Source organism: Pipistrellus hanaki (genome assembly GCF_964339955.1).
Source record: "Pipistrellus hanaki genome assembly, chromosome: 16".
NCBI classification, from domain to species: Eukaryota; Metazoa; Chordata; class Mammalia; order Chiroptera; family Vespertilionidae; genus Pipistrellus; species Pipistrellus hanaki.
The window spans coordinates 305,266-319,492 of NC_140518.1; the positions used below are offsets into that span (position 1 = coordinate 305,266).

The following is a 14,227-nucleotide window of genomic DNA, read 5'->3' on the forward strand; positions in this document are numbered from 1 at the left end:
CCCCCATCAAAATGTGTAGGGCCCATAGCAGTGACTGGTCCCATGGTGTAATGGTTAGCACCCTGGACTCTGAATCCAATGATGCGAGTTCAGAGCTCAGTGGGACCTGTGTGTGCCTTTTGTTCCACCCCCACACCTTCCACTGAGCAGTAAGGTTTCTTAGAACTTCTATTTTAAGCAGTTCTGTATAGAAACTTGGCTCCCCTTTTGTCCCCTCCTCTTCCCTCTAGGGCCCCCTCCCCCTTTCACTCAGGCTCAGGCCCCTGGGCCAGCTGTTGGCTGGGCAGTAAAGGTGAGAGCACTCTGTGAGGTGGAGCCTGGAGCACACGGCGGCCCTGGCTGGGGAGAGAGCAGCAGCATTCACCCAGTGCCCCACACCAGACACTCGAACTGTTTATTCCATAATCAGAGATGGATCTACACTACTGCAGAGGATGGACCCACTGTAAATAGAGTGAAGGCAGAAAATAGGTAATTTCACACAATGTCCCAGTCATCAACCCAGATGGTGCACAGGTACAGTCACACATGAATGAGGGAAATCTAACAGGCCGAGGGTTAGATTTCAAGAACCATGTCACCCACATGGAAACAAGATCCAAGTGCTCGCCGAAACCGGTATGGCTCAGTGGATAGAGCGTCGGCCTGCAGACTAAAAGGTCCCGGGTTCGATTCTGGTCAAGGGCATGTGTTTTGGTTGCGGGCACATCCCCAGTAGGGGGTGTGCAAGAGGCAGCTGGTCGATATTTCTCTCTCATCGACGTTTCTAGCTCTCTATCTCTCTCCCGTCCTCTCTTTAAAAATATATATATATTAAAAAAAAAAAAAAAAAAAAAAAGATCCAAGTGCTCCAGAAACCAGTACCAGGCGGCCACAGGCCCCACGACACAGGACGGCCCACCGTGCACAGTGCTGGGCTTTGGTGGCTGCCATCTGTCCGTGTGGTCATTTGTGGATCAACTGCTCTCTTCCTTCTCGTTTGGGGCAGAGGGCTGCCCGGAGCTGAGGGGAGTGGCTGGGCCCACAGGGGAGAGAGGCGGACACAGAGGACACTCTCTCACCAACTGTGGGGCGGGCCGGCCGGCCTTCCTCTGGACCTTCTCTGCTTGATGTCCCGGCTGCCTGATGACCCCCAGGGAGGGACCGAGCAGGGAGTCCAGCTCTCCCTTCTCTATCCTTCTGTCTGTGACACCCGTCACCCTCGCCAGGCCTCCCCCAAAGTGAGTTCAGCTCAATCCCTGAATGTAATAGGGCACCTCCACTCATGCCCCCCGATTCCCAGTGACAGGACCTGGTCTCGGGACAGTGGCCACAGCCGCAGAACGTAGATCGGTTTCAAGAAAAGTTGGGAATGCAGACTTCCATATGAGCCCGTTTCAAAAGGTGGCAGTTTATTCACATTGTGGCAAAGACACCTTCAAGAATAACTTAAGTGGGTCAAGTCAGGGCCAAGCCGGGCCATTTCCTCATCCAATCTCTCTGAGGTGCGTGGACAGAACGCAGTCTCAGCTCTTCCCAGGACACTTAGAGGTTTTTAAGCCTAAAGGACAGCAGCCTGTCTCCATTGTTCTTTGGGATTTTTTCATCGTCAGATAAAAGGATGCATACATTGGGGCAGTCCTCCTCTCCAGATACAATATTCCAGATGCACCATGTGAGGACGGTGGCGCCCCTCAGAGGAGGGAGCCGGCAGAGGGGAGCAGGGAATTCTGAAAACCAAAGCGATGGCAGAGACACCAAGCCTTTCCTCACGCGTCTGACACCCTCCTCAGGCGCCTGCGGGACCTTTACCACTTGATGTCCCGGCTGCTGGCAGGCTGCCCTGGGCCCTGGTAGGCCGTGTGCAGGGCCGCCTGGGCCCGGGGGGAGTCGGCGCCGCCCAGCCACTCCTGGTACAGCTCCTGCACGTGGGCGCTGGTCTCCGGGGGCCGCACCGGGAGGGCGGCATAGATGCCTTCCATCTGCCGCAGCAGCGCCCGGTCCGCACGCCCGTCCTCCGCCTGGGCCTGGCCCCTGCCGCTGAGGCATCCTGAAAGACGGGCGGGAGCTCACTCTCCCCGTTCCGTCCTACAGGGAAGGGGTCCCGGCAGGAGAGGAGGGCACGGGGCCCGAGGCCCGGGGACCCTGGCCTAGGCTCTCGGGCTGGGACCCCGCTCTTTCCTGTTTCCACGGCCCAGGAAGTGCCTTTACCTAAAACCAAAGTACTTCGCTGACCTTCAGCCCTGAGGGCTGTGTGTGCACATCTGGTTCCAGTTCCCTGGACTCACCGAACCAGGAGCACAGACACAGCACGAGCAGCCGTGTCCTGGTGTCTGCAGCACCCTGCGCTGCGCCCCCTTCCCCCCACCTCTCACCCCCCCACCCCCCACCCCCACCCAGGAGCTCACACGCCCGAAAGCTTGGCCTCCGGTACGGAGCTGCGTCCTCTCAAATGCATTAGGTGATGTCCCGATTCACAGGACATAAATTCATTTAGGAGAATTTGAAGCAAATTTCCGCCTGGCCAGGCCTCTCTCCACCTCTCCCCCTTGTCTGAGGCAGACCCCCAGCCTGAGGCAGCCCAGCTCTGCCCTGACTGCATGGATGCTGGACCAAGGGGTTTCCAAGGTGACACCCGGGCACCCGCTCTCTTCCCACGCGGTGGGTGTGAGGAGGGAGTGCTGATGTGTCACGACAAGGAGGGCAAAGCCACGGGGACCGAGAGGCTCGGGCGGCGCGAGGCCCCTCCCAGACGCCGTGGCGCTTACCCCCGGCACAGGCCAGCACCTCCACGAAGTGGTAGGGGAACTTGCCCCGCTTCAGCTTCAGGACCACGTTCTGGACGTTCCGGAAGCCGTACGCAGCCGCGAAGCGCAGCAGCACCTGCCCGTCCCTCTCCAGGGCGACCTCCTGGAAGTCTTTGTTTCTGGAACACAGACACGGGCCTGGCTGGCGAGTCCACTTCAGCCGCTTTTCATTTCCACTCTACAGACAGGACAGCCCTGCCCCAGCACGTGCGCACACACACACACACACACGCACACGCACACGTGCTGACGCGCACACACGTCCACATTGGCTCTGGGGATCGACCCCAAAGGCCGTGCTGGCCGCGCGCAGACGCACCTCAGGCTGCGGTAGGTGAGCGCCCCCACGTCCTCGTCGAACAGCTCCTTGGCCGCGTGCCTGAAGACGTGCGCCAGGTACCCGTCGGAGCTGGCCCCCTCGTGGCGCCTCACCTCCTCCTCCTTCACGTCGCCAAACCTCGTCAGGCAGAGAAAAGCAAGAATTACAGCAGGTTTCAACGTGTCCTGACCCAGGGCTGCCACATGGAAAGTGAGACCCTTCACAAACCTTCAGCTCCAGCAAGACCCCAGCACCCTCAATGCCACCCGTGACTTCCCTTCGCTGCCTCACTGCCTCAGGGTGTCCCCAGAGCTCAGACCGGGCTGAGCCTGCCTGAGCCCCCAGGACCGGGTACACGGTCAGCCTGGCTCAAGCACAGGCTGCGGCCATGGTACTTGCATGGCTAAGAGTCTGTAACCTCAGTCCAGCCTCCCAAAAGGGCCACACCTAGTCCTGGTGCCACTATGGGCAGGACCGCCGAGTGGCCCAGGAGTGCTCTGCACGTGCCCCGCCCAGGACACGCAGGAGCACCGGTCACTGGCTGGGTCACCCTGGGTGCAAAGGGACCCAAGGAATCTGCTGTTTCCCTAAGACAGCCGCCCGGGCAGGTGGCCCTGTGCCCACGTCTCACACAGCCCCCAGGAACGCAGGAGCCCTGGGACCACCCCCAAGACCCCACGGAGGCCCATCCATGGGCGGCCGCCCTGCAAGAGCCACTTACAGAGTATCCACGACGGCGTCGCTGGCGGACAGGTCACTCTGCTCCATCATCTGGGCAATCTCACCTGCGGACACAGGGAGGCGCTGGGCCCGGGGACACCCCGCGTCCTCGGGCAGTTCCCAAAGTCACCTTCTCCCCAAGGGAAAGTCTAGGTCAGCGTTTCCGGGTGTCATCCCGCTCACAGACAGCAGGGGGCCACCTCAAGTGCAAAGTAACACCAATAAAATGAAGAATGCAGATAAAACGAAAGAGAAGCTCTAATTCCTCCTTTTGCTCTTGAAATGAGGCTCTCTGCAAACAATCCCTGTTTGTTTTCAAGTGGAAAACTCTGACAGCCTCACAGGGAGCGAGCTGCATCACAGAGGTCCTGTGGCCCAATGAGACCAACCGACAATCAGAGCCACTTTGGACTCCCCTCTGCACCCGACTCCTGCGGGCTCCACTGACCACACACGCCCTCGACCCAAGCACAGGGCCCTGCGCAGGCTGCAGCACGACCCGCAGCACACGCATGTTTCCACTTCACGGAAAGAAACCGCCACGGTGCCCCCGCGCAGGCTGGGCTGACAGAACTCCATGGCAAGGTGGGACTGCCCCCCATGCCGTCTCTCCCTCAGCCCGGGCCGCACTCGCGCGCGCACACACACACACTCAGGGTGCTGCCCTCTCACTGTCCTGGTCCTGCCAGAGCCCCCTCGCCCCGCACCTGGCCCTCCACCTCTCACCTGAGGTTAACACGCAGTCAGCACCCCGGGAACTGTGCGAGGCTGTGGGGACGTCTTCTCGGAGAGCCTCCAGTTTCTTGTCATAACACGGGGCCACGATGACGTGGAAGATCTTGTCTGGGGACAGGTTCTGTGGAGACGAGCAAACTGTCCCGGCCGCGGAGAGCCCCCCAGCTGCCACCCCGCCGGCCCCCCTCGGTGCCCGCTGCTCTGGGTGGAGCCGTTCCACAGCCCCGTTCCCACCAGCTCCGCCCGGGTCTCCGTGGCTCGCCTCAGTTCCTGTCCCTGTCAGCCCCTGTGCAGTCCCGGCTCCCCTCGCGTGCTGGCCGCCGGGAAGAGGCTCACCTGCCGTCTGGCGAAGTAATCCTTCACCAGAGAGCCCATGATCTGCTGGGGAGACTTGGCCGTGCAGAGGTGGGGGGTGATGGGGTGACCCAGCACGCGCTCCGCATAGCGGACCCAGCCTGGGGAGAGACGGGGCTGCGTCAGCTCCTCCGCCGCTCCGCCCCACATCGGACCCCGAGCTCCCGGGACCCTGTCCAGCCTCCTGGAATGTACGGCGCCGGCCGCGGCCGGGACTCACCGGGGCAGGCGGAGGTCAGCATGGGCAGCCGGGGCTCCTCCTCGCGGTGCTGGCGGTACCGACGCACAAACTCCTTCTGACTCTCCAGGATGCTGAAGTCTGCGGCGATCGTCATGTCGAAGACATAGTGCACCCCTGCAGGAAGGGGCGGCAGCTCACACACTCGCCGGCGCCCTCCTCTGGCCGAGGGACACGCTGAGCGGAGTCTGCAGGCCTCCCTCCTGGCACTCACTCCCCTCGGCTCTGGCTCCATCACTGACCGGAAGTACAGGACTGAGCGCTTTTTCTTAAACAATAGCACGTGTTTTTCATAATAAAACACCTACTCTCTTCTACTTCCTGCTTTTCTCTCTACATCTTATAAGCACCTCACAGTACTCCACACATGATTAATGGAACATTCCCAGGCATTCTGTCCCAATTCACTGTCTAAGCTAAACTTCAGTCGGTAATGATCCTTGACATCTTTAAAATAAATAAAACGAGTAAGCTGGCTGAGTACACCTTTATGATCTTAAGTTTATGTTGATTTTTAATTAGCCATCTTTTTCTTAATAAGTTTTCTTACTATTGGTGAATAAACTTGAAATAAAAGAATGTATTTTCAATAATTAAAGAGAAATTAAGCGCCGAAGCTGGTTTGGCTCAGTGGATAGAGTATCGGTCTGCAGACTCAAAGGTCCCAGGTTCAATTCCGGTCAAGGGTATGTACCTTGGTTGCGGGCACATCCCTAGTGCGGGGTGTGCAAGAGGCAGCTGATCGATGATTCTCTCTCATCAATGTTTCTAACTCTTTATCCCTCTCTCTTCCTCTCTGTATAAAAATCAATAAAATATATTTTTTTTAAAAAGAAATTAAGCAAATAAGTTTGTCTAAACCTTAAAAGCAGCCAGTTATCCTTAAGAAATATAGTAACCCTAGCTAGTGTTGCTCAGTGGATAGAGCATCGGACTGAAAGGTTCCAGGTTCGATTCAAGGGCACAAGCCCAAGTTGTGGGCTCGATCTCCAGTAAGGGGTGTACAGGAGGCAGCTGATCAATGTCTCTCTCATCATTGATGTTTCTATCTCTTTCCTCTCTGAAATCAGTAAAAATTAAGTCAATAAACAAAATTAAAAAAAGAAATGTAGTAAATATTCTAAATGTGATCTAAAACCATGACCTTAAGGAGTTAGTTCACTGTGAATGCAGATCTCTTCAGTATTAACAGTAAACAGTGCCCACCTGTTTACTTTTTTAACATGTCAAGGGAAGGCCTTTCGCTCGAAGGTCACACAGCACCTAACAGCTCGCTCTGCGGTGAAGGCAGAGCACACCACACCCTCGGCTTCTACGACAGTCAGGAGGCGGCTCAGGGGCCGGCTCCGGGCCCTGCTGTGCGCCAGGAGCAGCAGGCGCCCCCGCTAGCTCTGAGCCTCATCTCATTGTATTAGTGGTCCCCAACGTCTTCACGTCTGTGGAGAGCTACTGCGAGTGACAAAAGCTGTTCTCTGGCAAATGGCTCATGGTCCCCCAGAGCCGCCCGCAGTGGCTGCAGGAGGCCGGAGCCTCCAGGGCGGGCAGTTCCAGTCGGACATCAGCGGACAAGGGAGCCTCCTGTTGCCGGGCAGAGCCCTCCAGAGCGCCTCTCATCTGGGTCCCTGCCTGCTCCGAGCCGCTGCCTTCCTTTCCTGCTTCACAGGAGGCCGCAGAGGACACCGTCTGCTGCCTCTGCCGGCTCTTCTGAGCTCCCAGGAGACCAGACGCCACTCCTGCAGCCGTCACTCCCCAACAGAGATGACCCAGGGGCCCCGAGAGCCAGGGCAGCAGGACACGTGACCGGGCAGCCTGTCCAAGCCAGTCCACTCGCCGCTCCGGGGGGGCCGTCCGGCGGTAATGCAACACCCGGCCCCACGGCAAGCGGCCAGGGCACAGCCACGTGGTCAGAGGCAGGTCACCGACATTCCCACCCTGAGCCCAGAAAATTGAACTCTGGTATAAAAAGGCAGACAAGCTCCCGTCCCACATCACGTGACACCACAGGCCTCACCGAGGCTTTTGAGGAAGCCGCAGAGCCTTCTGGATGCATCCGTGACACTGAGGCTGAATTTAGCAGCAAAATAAGGCAGAGACTGAGGACACACGGACACTGCCAGCACCTTGTGCTGTGAGGTATCACATTTCTAGGAGGAAGAGAGAAGACCGTCACACGGGTGGTGGCTCCATCTAATGAGGGACCCAGCACGGCCGGAGGCAGGAGACGATCTGTGTAAAGACTGGGAAAGTGGCAAACACTGGCAAGAATAACTGAAGAAAAATCACAATTAAGATATGGGCCATCCCAAGAGATTCTGTCGACTTTAAGAACAATGGTGTATTGATAAATCCAAATATCTGGAGGAAAAGGATCATTTTAAAGGAAAATGATAGACATGGAGGAGGAGGGACACCTCCACACAAAGGTCTGGGGCGAGCAGCCCTGCACCGAAGGCCGCGCAGCAGCACCACTGAGCCGCACGCTCCGGGAGGAGGTTCTGTGGGCGCCGTCCTCAACTGCCCTGCACACTCACTGCAGCTCCACTCCGAGCCCAGCCGGGCGGCCCCGCGCTGGGCTCCTGTGCCGCATGCAGGCGCCTGGCCGGCGGTCCGGCACAGCCGGTGCCCAGTCGGTGAGGGCGGTGGCTGGGCCGGCTGGCTTTGCTCTGAGGAGGGACCCTGCAGAGGGCTGGCTAGGGCACGTGACCCAGGGCCAGGACCAGGTGGCATGCAGTCCCAGGAGAGGCGTCTGCGTCCTGCTTTGACCCCCGCCCTCTGCAGGCCAGCGTGCCAGGGAGCACGGGACCCCTTACCTTGTTCAGGCTCAGAACGCGGAAGAAGTCCTTGGCGTTCTGCTGGGAAACTTGGACTCCCTCCTCTGCGGTCACACAGCTGTCACACGCCAGGCAGTCGCTCAGAAACACCTTGGCCTCGGCCAGCTTGTGGAACTCTCCCTTCTGCGAAGGAGAGATGTCCGGCCTGGTGCTTCACCCGGGACCCTCCCACGTGGTCTCAGGGAGCAGGAGCACAGGCCCGGCCCGAACACCCACGGAGGACACGCACTCCTGCGCCCGGCCCGTCTTCCTCCCTCAGCCTCTCTGGCCCACACCCTGCCTCCCACGCGGACTGCCTCCTCATGAGGATCCTTCGATGCCCCCTCTGCTCAGCCAGCCGAAGCCGCCCTTCAACACATCAGACCCATACCCTCGACAGCCTCGGGGCTCCCACCACCCCTCCCCAGACCACTTCTGTCCACACCGTCTCTGTGCCTGGTGGGCTCGCCCCCCACCCCCATTCTCACCCCCCCAGGGCCCACTCCAGCAGCCCCTTCCCTGGTGAGCCCAAGCTCACAGCGTGTCCATCCACCGAGCTGGCGGGGGCCCGCCTCGGCTGTGCACGTTATCTTGCCGTGACCAAAGCCCAGGGGGAGGGAAAGAAGTAACCCAACTCCCCTGTCACTGATAAGGAACCGGGGCTCCCAGGGTTCGATGGCTGCCCGAGGTGATGCAGCCAGAGGGCAGGTGCGGGGCCCCAAGCCCCTGCTCAGGGATGCAGGGCCTGGGCAGGCCCTGCTTTCTGCCCTAGACCCTGGGTGCTGGCCTCACCCCCTGCACTCCCTGAGCTCAGAGCGGTGCTGGAGCACAGGGACCAGACAGACGCCCGTCAGACAAATGTCCTCTCAGGCCACTGACCCACAAGGACACAGCACTCGGTCTCCGGGGTGAACTGCCGCCTCCATCGGTGAACTGGTGCCAGGACCCTCAGGAAGCAGTGCCCTATCCTCCCTGCCCTCTGCCACCTCCTCTCTGCTCGGCGGGGATGGCAGTGGGGCAGCTCGAAATGCCAGTCCTAAGCAGTGAGCGCCCCCAACCAAGCACTTCCTCTGGGGTCCAGCTCGGCATCTGTGCCCAATAAGCCACCAGCTAAAGATTTAAAACCCCACAACTGGGCCGGTGAAGAAACTGTTAGAGAAATGCATTTACAGAACCATGAGACCGGAATCACTGAATAAATCCCCCACCTGAACGCCCATTCTACAGAATGCAACTTTTGGTTTTAAAAAAAGAATTGGAGGCTCAGCATCACACCACTGTTTCTAACAAATGACCAAGGATGGCGTTCTGCTTTGTTCCCGCGAGTGTTCTGCCGAACTTCGGGGTGACGAGCTCCCTGGCCCTGTTCCCACTCCCATCTCACTTCTCTTTCTCCGAGCACGGAGACAGGGTGGCAGGAGCCTGCAGGGGAAAGCCAGCAGCTGCTGCTGCCTCCGGGCTGATCCGAAACGGAAAACTCGACTTGCCTCTCCGTTCTCCTGGGCCGGACTCGGGGCATCGGCTGAGGCATTCTCTTGGTCATCGGTTTTTGTCTTTTTGCTACATTCCTTGAAAAGGCACAGAAACAGATAAAAGAACTTGGACTCTCTGAAATTAAAAAACGCATACCTATTCTCTGTCACTTAACCTCGTGAATGGAAATGTTTTCTAGGTAAATAAAAGGACATGTAGCCCTAGATCCGTGGTAGGCAAACTGTGGCTCTCGAGCCACATGCAGCTCTTTGGCCCCTTGAGTGCGTCTCTTCCACAAAATACCACAGCCTGGGCAAGTCTATTTTGAAGAAGCAGCGTTAGAAGTTTAGGTTTAAAAAATGTGGCTCTCAAAAGAAATTTCAATCGTTGTACTGTTGATATTTGGCTCTGTTGACTAATGAGTTTGCTGATCGCTGGACAGCTGGTTTGGCTCAGTGGATAGAGCATTGGCCTGCGGACTGAAGGGTCCCAGGTCCCATTCCAGTCAGGGCACATGCCAGGGTTGAGAGCTTGATCCCCAGTGTAAGGCGTGCAGGAGGCAGCCAATCCACAATTCTCTTTCGTCACTGATGTTTCTCTCTCTTCCTCTTTGAAACCGTATCTAAACCTGAAACCATATCTAAACACGAAGTAAAATGAAGGCACATGTTCCCGCCCACCACCTCACCTGCACATTCCCATTAGCTGAAACCTGGACACCAGGTGCCTTGCATTAATAGGGAAATTAGGGCTGGACTCCCTGGACACACATGGACTTAGAACCCAGCGAACTAGACATACAAGAAATGCTCTGACAAGCCATTTCCTGCATTACGTTAGGTTAAAAAAAGAGAGCATCTGAAGGAGTAACATTTACAACGTGAATCAACTGTTAAACAAATAACAAAATGATCCCTCTGCCCGCACTGCGTGGTTATGGATGTTATTCCGGCCCAGGAACAGAGTGGAAGGCTAACGAGTTACCATGGTTACACAGGTGGCGAGGCGGGCCACTTTTCTGTATTGTTTTGTTACTACAAGCACTTACGTTTTTGCCAAGTTTAAAAAAAAAAAACCAACACAAAAAAAATACGAAAAACATCGTATCAAGGGTTGACATCCACCATGGGGTTTGCTCTGACGGCCCTGGGAGGTAACAGTTTGTTCTACTTTTCTGGGGGTTTTGGCTTAAAAAAGAAAAAAAAAAAGCATTCTGAATGGCTGGTCAGCGATCCGGAACCAGAGCCGGCGGCGAAGTCGGGGGAGGACCCCGGACCGCGGCGGCAGCACCAGCACCGGGGCCGCGGCAGGGTCAGCGCTCAGCCCCGTCGGAACGGATCCAACCGAACCCGGACGGTCCTATCCGGGCGGCCCGTGTCCGCTCCCGGCCCGAGGCCGCGGTGAGGCCGCCGGAGCTGCCGACTCAGACGCGGCGCCGCCCACGCTCCCGCGGCCGCGCCGCGGACGGGGCTCCCGGCCCCTCGGCGATCGCCCCCGATCCCTGACCCCCAGCCGCACCGACCCGGACCGCGAGGCCCGGCCCCTGACCCCGACCCCGGCCGCACCGGCCCACCTTCCGCGTGCAGTGCTCACACTTCATCTGAGCGGGGCGGGCGGGCGGCGCGCGTGACCTGCAGGAGCCCGGGAGCGCGGTCACCGCGCCGGCCGCCCGCCGCCCTTTGTTGTAGTCGCCCCCGGCGCGGCCCCGCCCCGCGGCGCCGCTCTGCCAATGGGAACGCGGTGCGGGGGAAGGCTGGGCCCCGCAGCCAATCGGAACGCGCGGAGGCGGGCGCGCCCCGGACCCGCCCCGAGGTCGCGAAGGCGCCGAGCGAGCGGCGGCCGGCCGGGGGAGGGAGCTGGCGCGGTTCCGGGGTGCTCGCGGCCGCAGCCCGGCGCCCGGCGCCCGGCGCGCGCCACCCGCCCGCGCAGGCCCGATGGAGCCCGTGCCGCCCTGGCGGGGAGGAGCTGGAGTGCGGCCCCGGCCCGCCGCCATTGCCGCCCCGAGGCGCGGCACGTAGGCCTGGCGAGGCGGCAGTGCGCACGCGCGGCGGGAGCCGGGCGCACGTGGTCCCCGGAGCACGAGGGCGCTGGCGCCGGTCCCCGTGTCTCTCCCGGCATGTTGGTGACTCTGCCCTCGCACTTCACCAGGAATTCTTTTTTCTTTTTTTGCACTTTTTATTTTTTAATTTTTAAAATATATTTTATTTTTTTAATTTATTTTTTACAGAGAGGAAGGGAGAGGGATAGAGAGCTACCGGTAGAAACATGTATGAGAGAGAAACATCGACCAGCTGCCTCCTGCATCCCCCCCACTGGGGATGTGCCCACAACCAAGGTATAATACATGCCCTTGACCGGAACCCGGGACCTCTCAGTCCACAGTCTACCAACCACTGAGCCAAACCGGTTTCCGCACCAGGAATTATTTTTCTCCAAGAAATGGGACCACGCGTAGGGCTAAAGGGAAATGTTCAACTGGTAATAACGAATGTTTTCTAAAGTCAGCGCACACGCCTCCAGGACCAGCAGAACTGAGAACAGGCCGGAAGCATTCATGGGAGAGGAAGCCAAGGATCTCATGGGTGTCTTTGTCTTTATCAGACACCAGGATTCCTCGGGAATCCCAGAACCTCACAATCCCAGAGGTCAACAAAATATTTGAAGGCTAGTCCAGGTCCCAGAAACCTCACCAGGGTCTTCAGAATGTTCCCCATTAAAATTTTTCTTTTTTTATATAGAGTTTTGGGTGCATACAGCTTTTTATAAATTATGAAGGAAAAGAGCCACATGCTAACCTGACAAGCTCAGGGGAGGCCTGCGTGGCAGCCTTGCAAACTCAGAGACCTAAAATAACCACCAAAGATGGTTTGAAAATGAACTATCTAACTACAAATAGGTTATAGTGGGTAGTCATGTCCTAGGCCGATATCTCACCTGACAAAGATCAGCTTAGATCTTTTTTACTGAGCCCATCTGCCTTTGGGCCCCTAAGATAACGTATCTATGAGATGTCTGGGTAACTTGTAACTTCCCTTTTTCCGGAGCCTCTGGGGCACAACCAAATGTGGTGGGAGCCAGGACAGATGCCTCAAATTCCTTTGTTATCATGTTAATTGTTCCTGCACTCACAAGAGTACTCTCGTCTGTCATTTCACTTTTTATCCAATCCCAGGACTTTCCCACCGCTTTGCTTTCTCCTGCCTCCTTACTCCATCACCAATGAATTTCATGTAACCCACCTATGTCCCTCCTTTGATTTCAGTGTATAAATAGAGAAATGTAACCCGCCATTCTTCAGAGCATTACCGTTGATCTGCTTCCCGGCATATGTCAACAGTTTGGCTCAAATAAACACACTAAAATTCTTTACAGGTTTCAATGTTTTTTTTTCATTAACAAAATGCATCCCTTTAATTCAAGTCTTAACATTCTCCTTTGCTTAAATCTATGTCAGCACCACTAGGAAGATATCTTCCATTTCAGCACGAATAAGAGAATAATTTTAGGTAGTCATATATATATGTGTGTATGTGTGTGTGTGTGTGTATATATATATATACATATATATGTGTGTGTGTGTGTGTGTGTATATTTACAGAGAGAAAGGGAGAGGGATAGACAGAAACATCGATGATAGAGAAACACCATCAGCTGTCCCCTGCACACACCCTACTGGGGATGTGCCCACAATGAAGGTACATTCCCTTGACTGGAATTGAACCCAGGACCCTTCAGTTTGCAGGCTGACGCTCTGTCCACGGAGCCAAACAAGTCAGAGCTGTATATATTTTTGTTAATGTTTTGAAAACAAAGAATGCCATAATGTGGAGGGGAGGGAAGAAAGCAAAATACAGGCACTTAATTTCATTTAAAAATGTAGTCAGTGTCACCCCAGCTGGTTTGGCTCAGTGGATACAGCGAGGGCCTGCAGACTGCAGGGTCCCGGATTTGGTTCCCAGTCAAGGGCACATGCCTGGATTTCGGGCTGGATCCTGGGGGGGGGGGGGGGTCATGCCAGAGGCATCCAATCAATGATTCTCTGTCATCACTGACATTTCTGTATTTCTCTTTCTTCCTTCCTCCCTGAAATCAATAAGAATATATTTTGAAAACAATGCAGTCAGTGTCTAGGTTTCCCCAAGCATCTCATTCTTTTTTTAGTTTAAGTTGGGTCTAAATAAGGTCCAATATGTTCCAATAATCTCTATTTAATTGATTTAGATTTGTGTGTTTCTTTTTAAAATATATATATTTATTGGTTTCAGAGAGAAATGGAGAGAGAGTTAGAAACATTAGTGATGAGAGAATTATTGACCGGCTGCCTTCTGCACGCCCCCCATCTGAGACTGAGCATGAAACTCTGGTATGTGTTCTTGACAAGAATTGAACCTGGAGCCCTTCAGTTTGCAGTCTGATGCTCTATCCACTGAGCCAAGCTTGCTAGGGCTGGTTTGTGTTTGCTAAGTTGATACCCTGGAAAATTCCACTTTGCATATTGTTATTTGCATAATTCCACGTTTTTCGCTAGATTATAAGCATTTAAATATGAAGTCTGCACTGGCATTCTACCAATATTAAATAAGGGAGCAAGAGATATCTGATTTGGTTAAAATCTTGATGACTATTGGTAAGAGCAAAAGACTGGAAATAAATACGATCTCTATAAATAGGAGACTGAGTGAATAACCTCTGCTTATCGTGCCTGTTATCCATGCTTTATATGTCAGCTCCAAATTCAAACTTCAGTGCCTGCTCTGTTTACTTCCTATCAGCCCAGTTTACTTCCTATCAG

The 14,227-nt window shown here is 55.9% G+C and overlaps 1 protein-coding gene across 1 annotated transcript; it reads right to left on the reverse strand.

Annotated features, from left to right (window-relative positions):
* Nucleotides 1-1,366: 1,366 nt before the first annotated feature.
* On the reverse strand, nucleotides 1,367-11,150 carry NARF (nuclear prelamin A recognition factor). Its single transcript, XM_084861980.1, has 11 exons — nucleotides 11,009-11,150; nucleotides 9,450-9,530; nucleotides 7,963-8,106; nucleotides 7,164-7,296; nucleotides 5,135-5,269; nucleotides 4,897-5,015; nucleotides 4,552-4,681; nucleotides 3,827-3,890; nucleotides 3,106-3,243; nucleotides 2,748-2,905; nucleotides 1,367-2,029 (listed from the first exon to the last, which is right to left on the reverse strand). Exons 1-11 carry the CDS (start codon nucleotides 11,033-11,035, stop codon nucleotides 1,788-1,790), a joined length of 1,371 nt encoding a protein of 456 aa, XP_084718106.1. The 5' UTR covers nucleotides 11,036-11,150; the 3' UTR covers nucleotides 1,367-1,787.
* Between the last annotated feature and the right edge of the window lie 3,077 nt (nucleotides 11,151-14,227).

Coding starts and splice junctions, on each gene's coding strand:
- NARF (XM_084861980.1), bottom strand. CDS start 11,035: ATGAAGTGTGAGCACTGCACGCGGAAG. Junction 5,016..5,134: donor GCTGACCTCCGCCTGCCCCG/GTGAGTCCCGGC, acceptor GTCTCTCCCCAG/GCTGGGTCCGCTATGCGGAG. Junction 3,244..3,826: donor GACGCCGTCGTGGATACTCT/GTAAGTGGCTCT, acceptor CTGCCTGACGAG/GTTTGGCGACGTGAAGGAGG.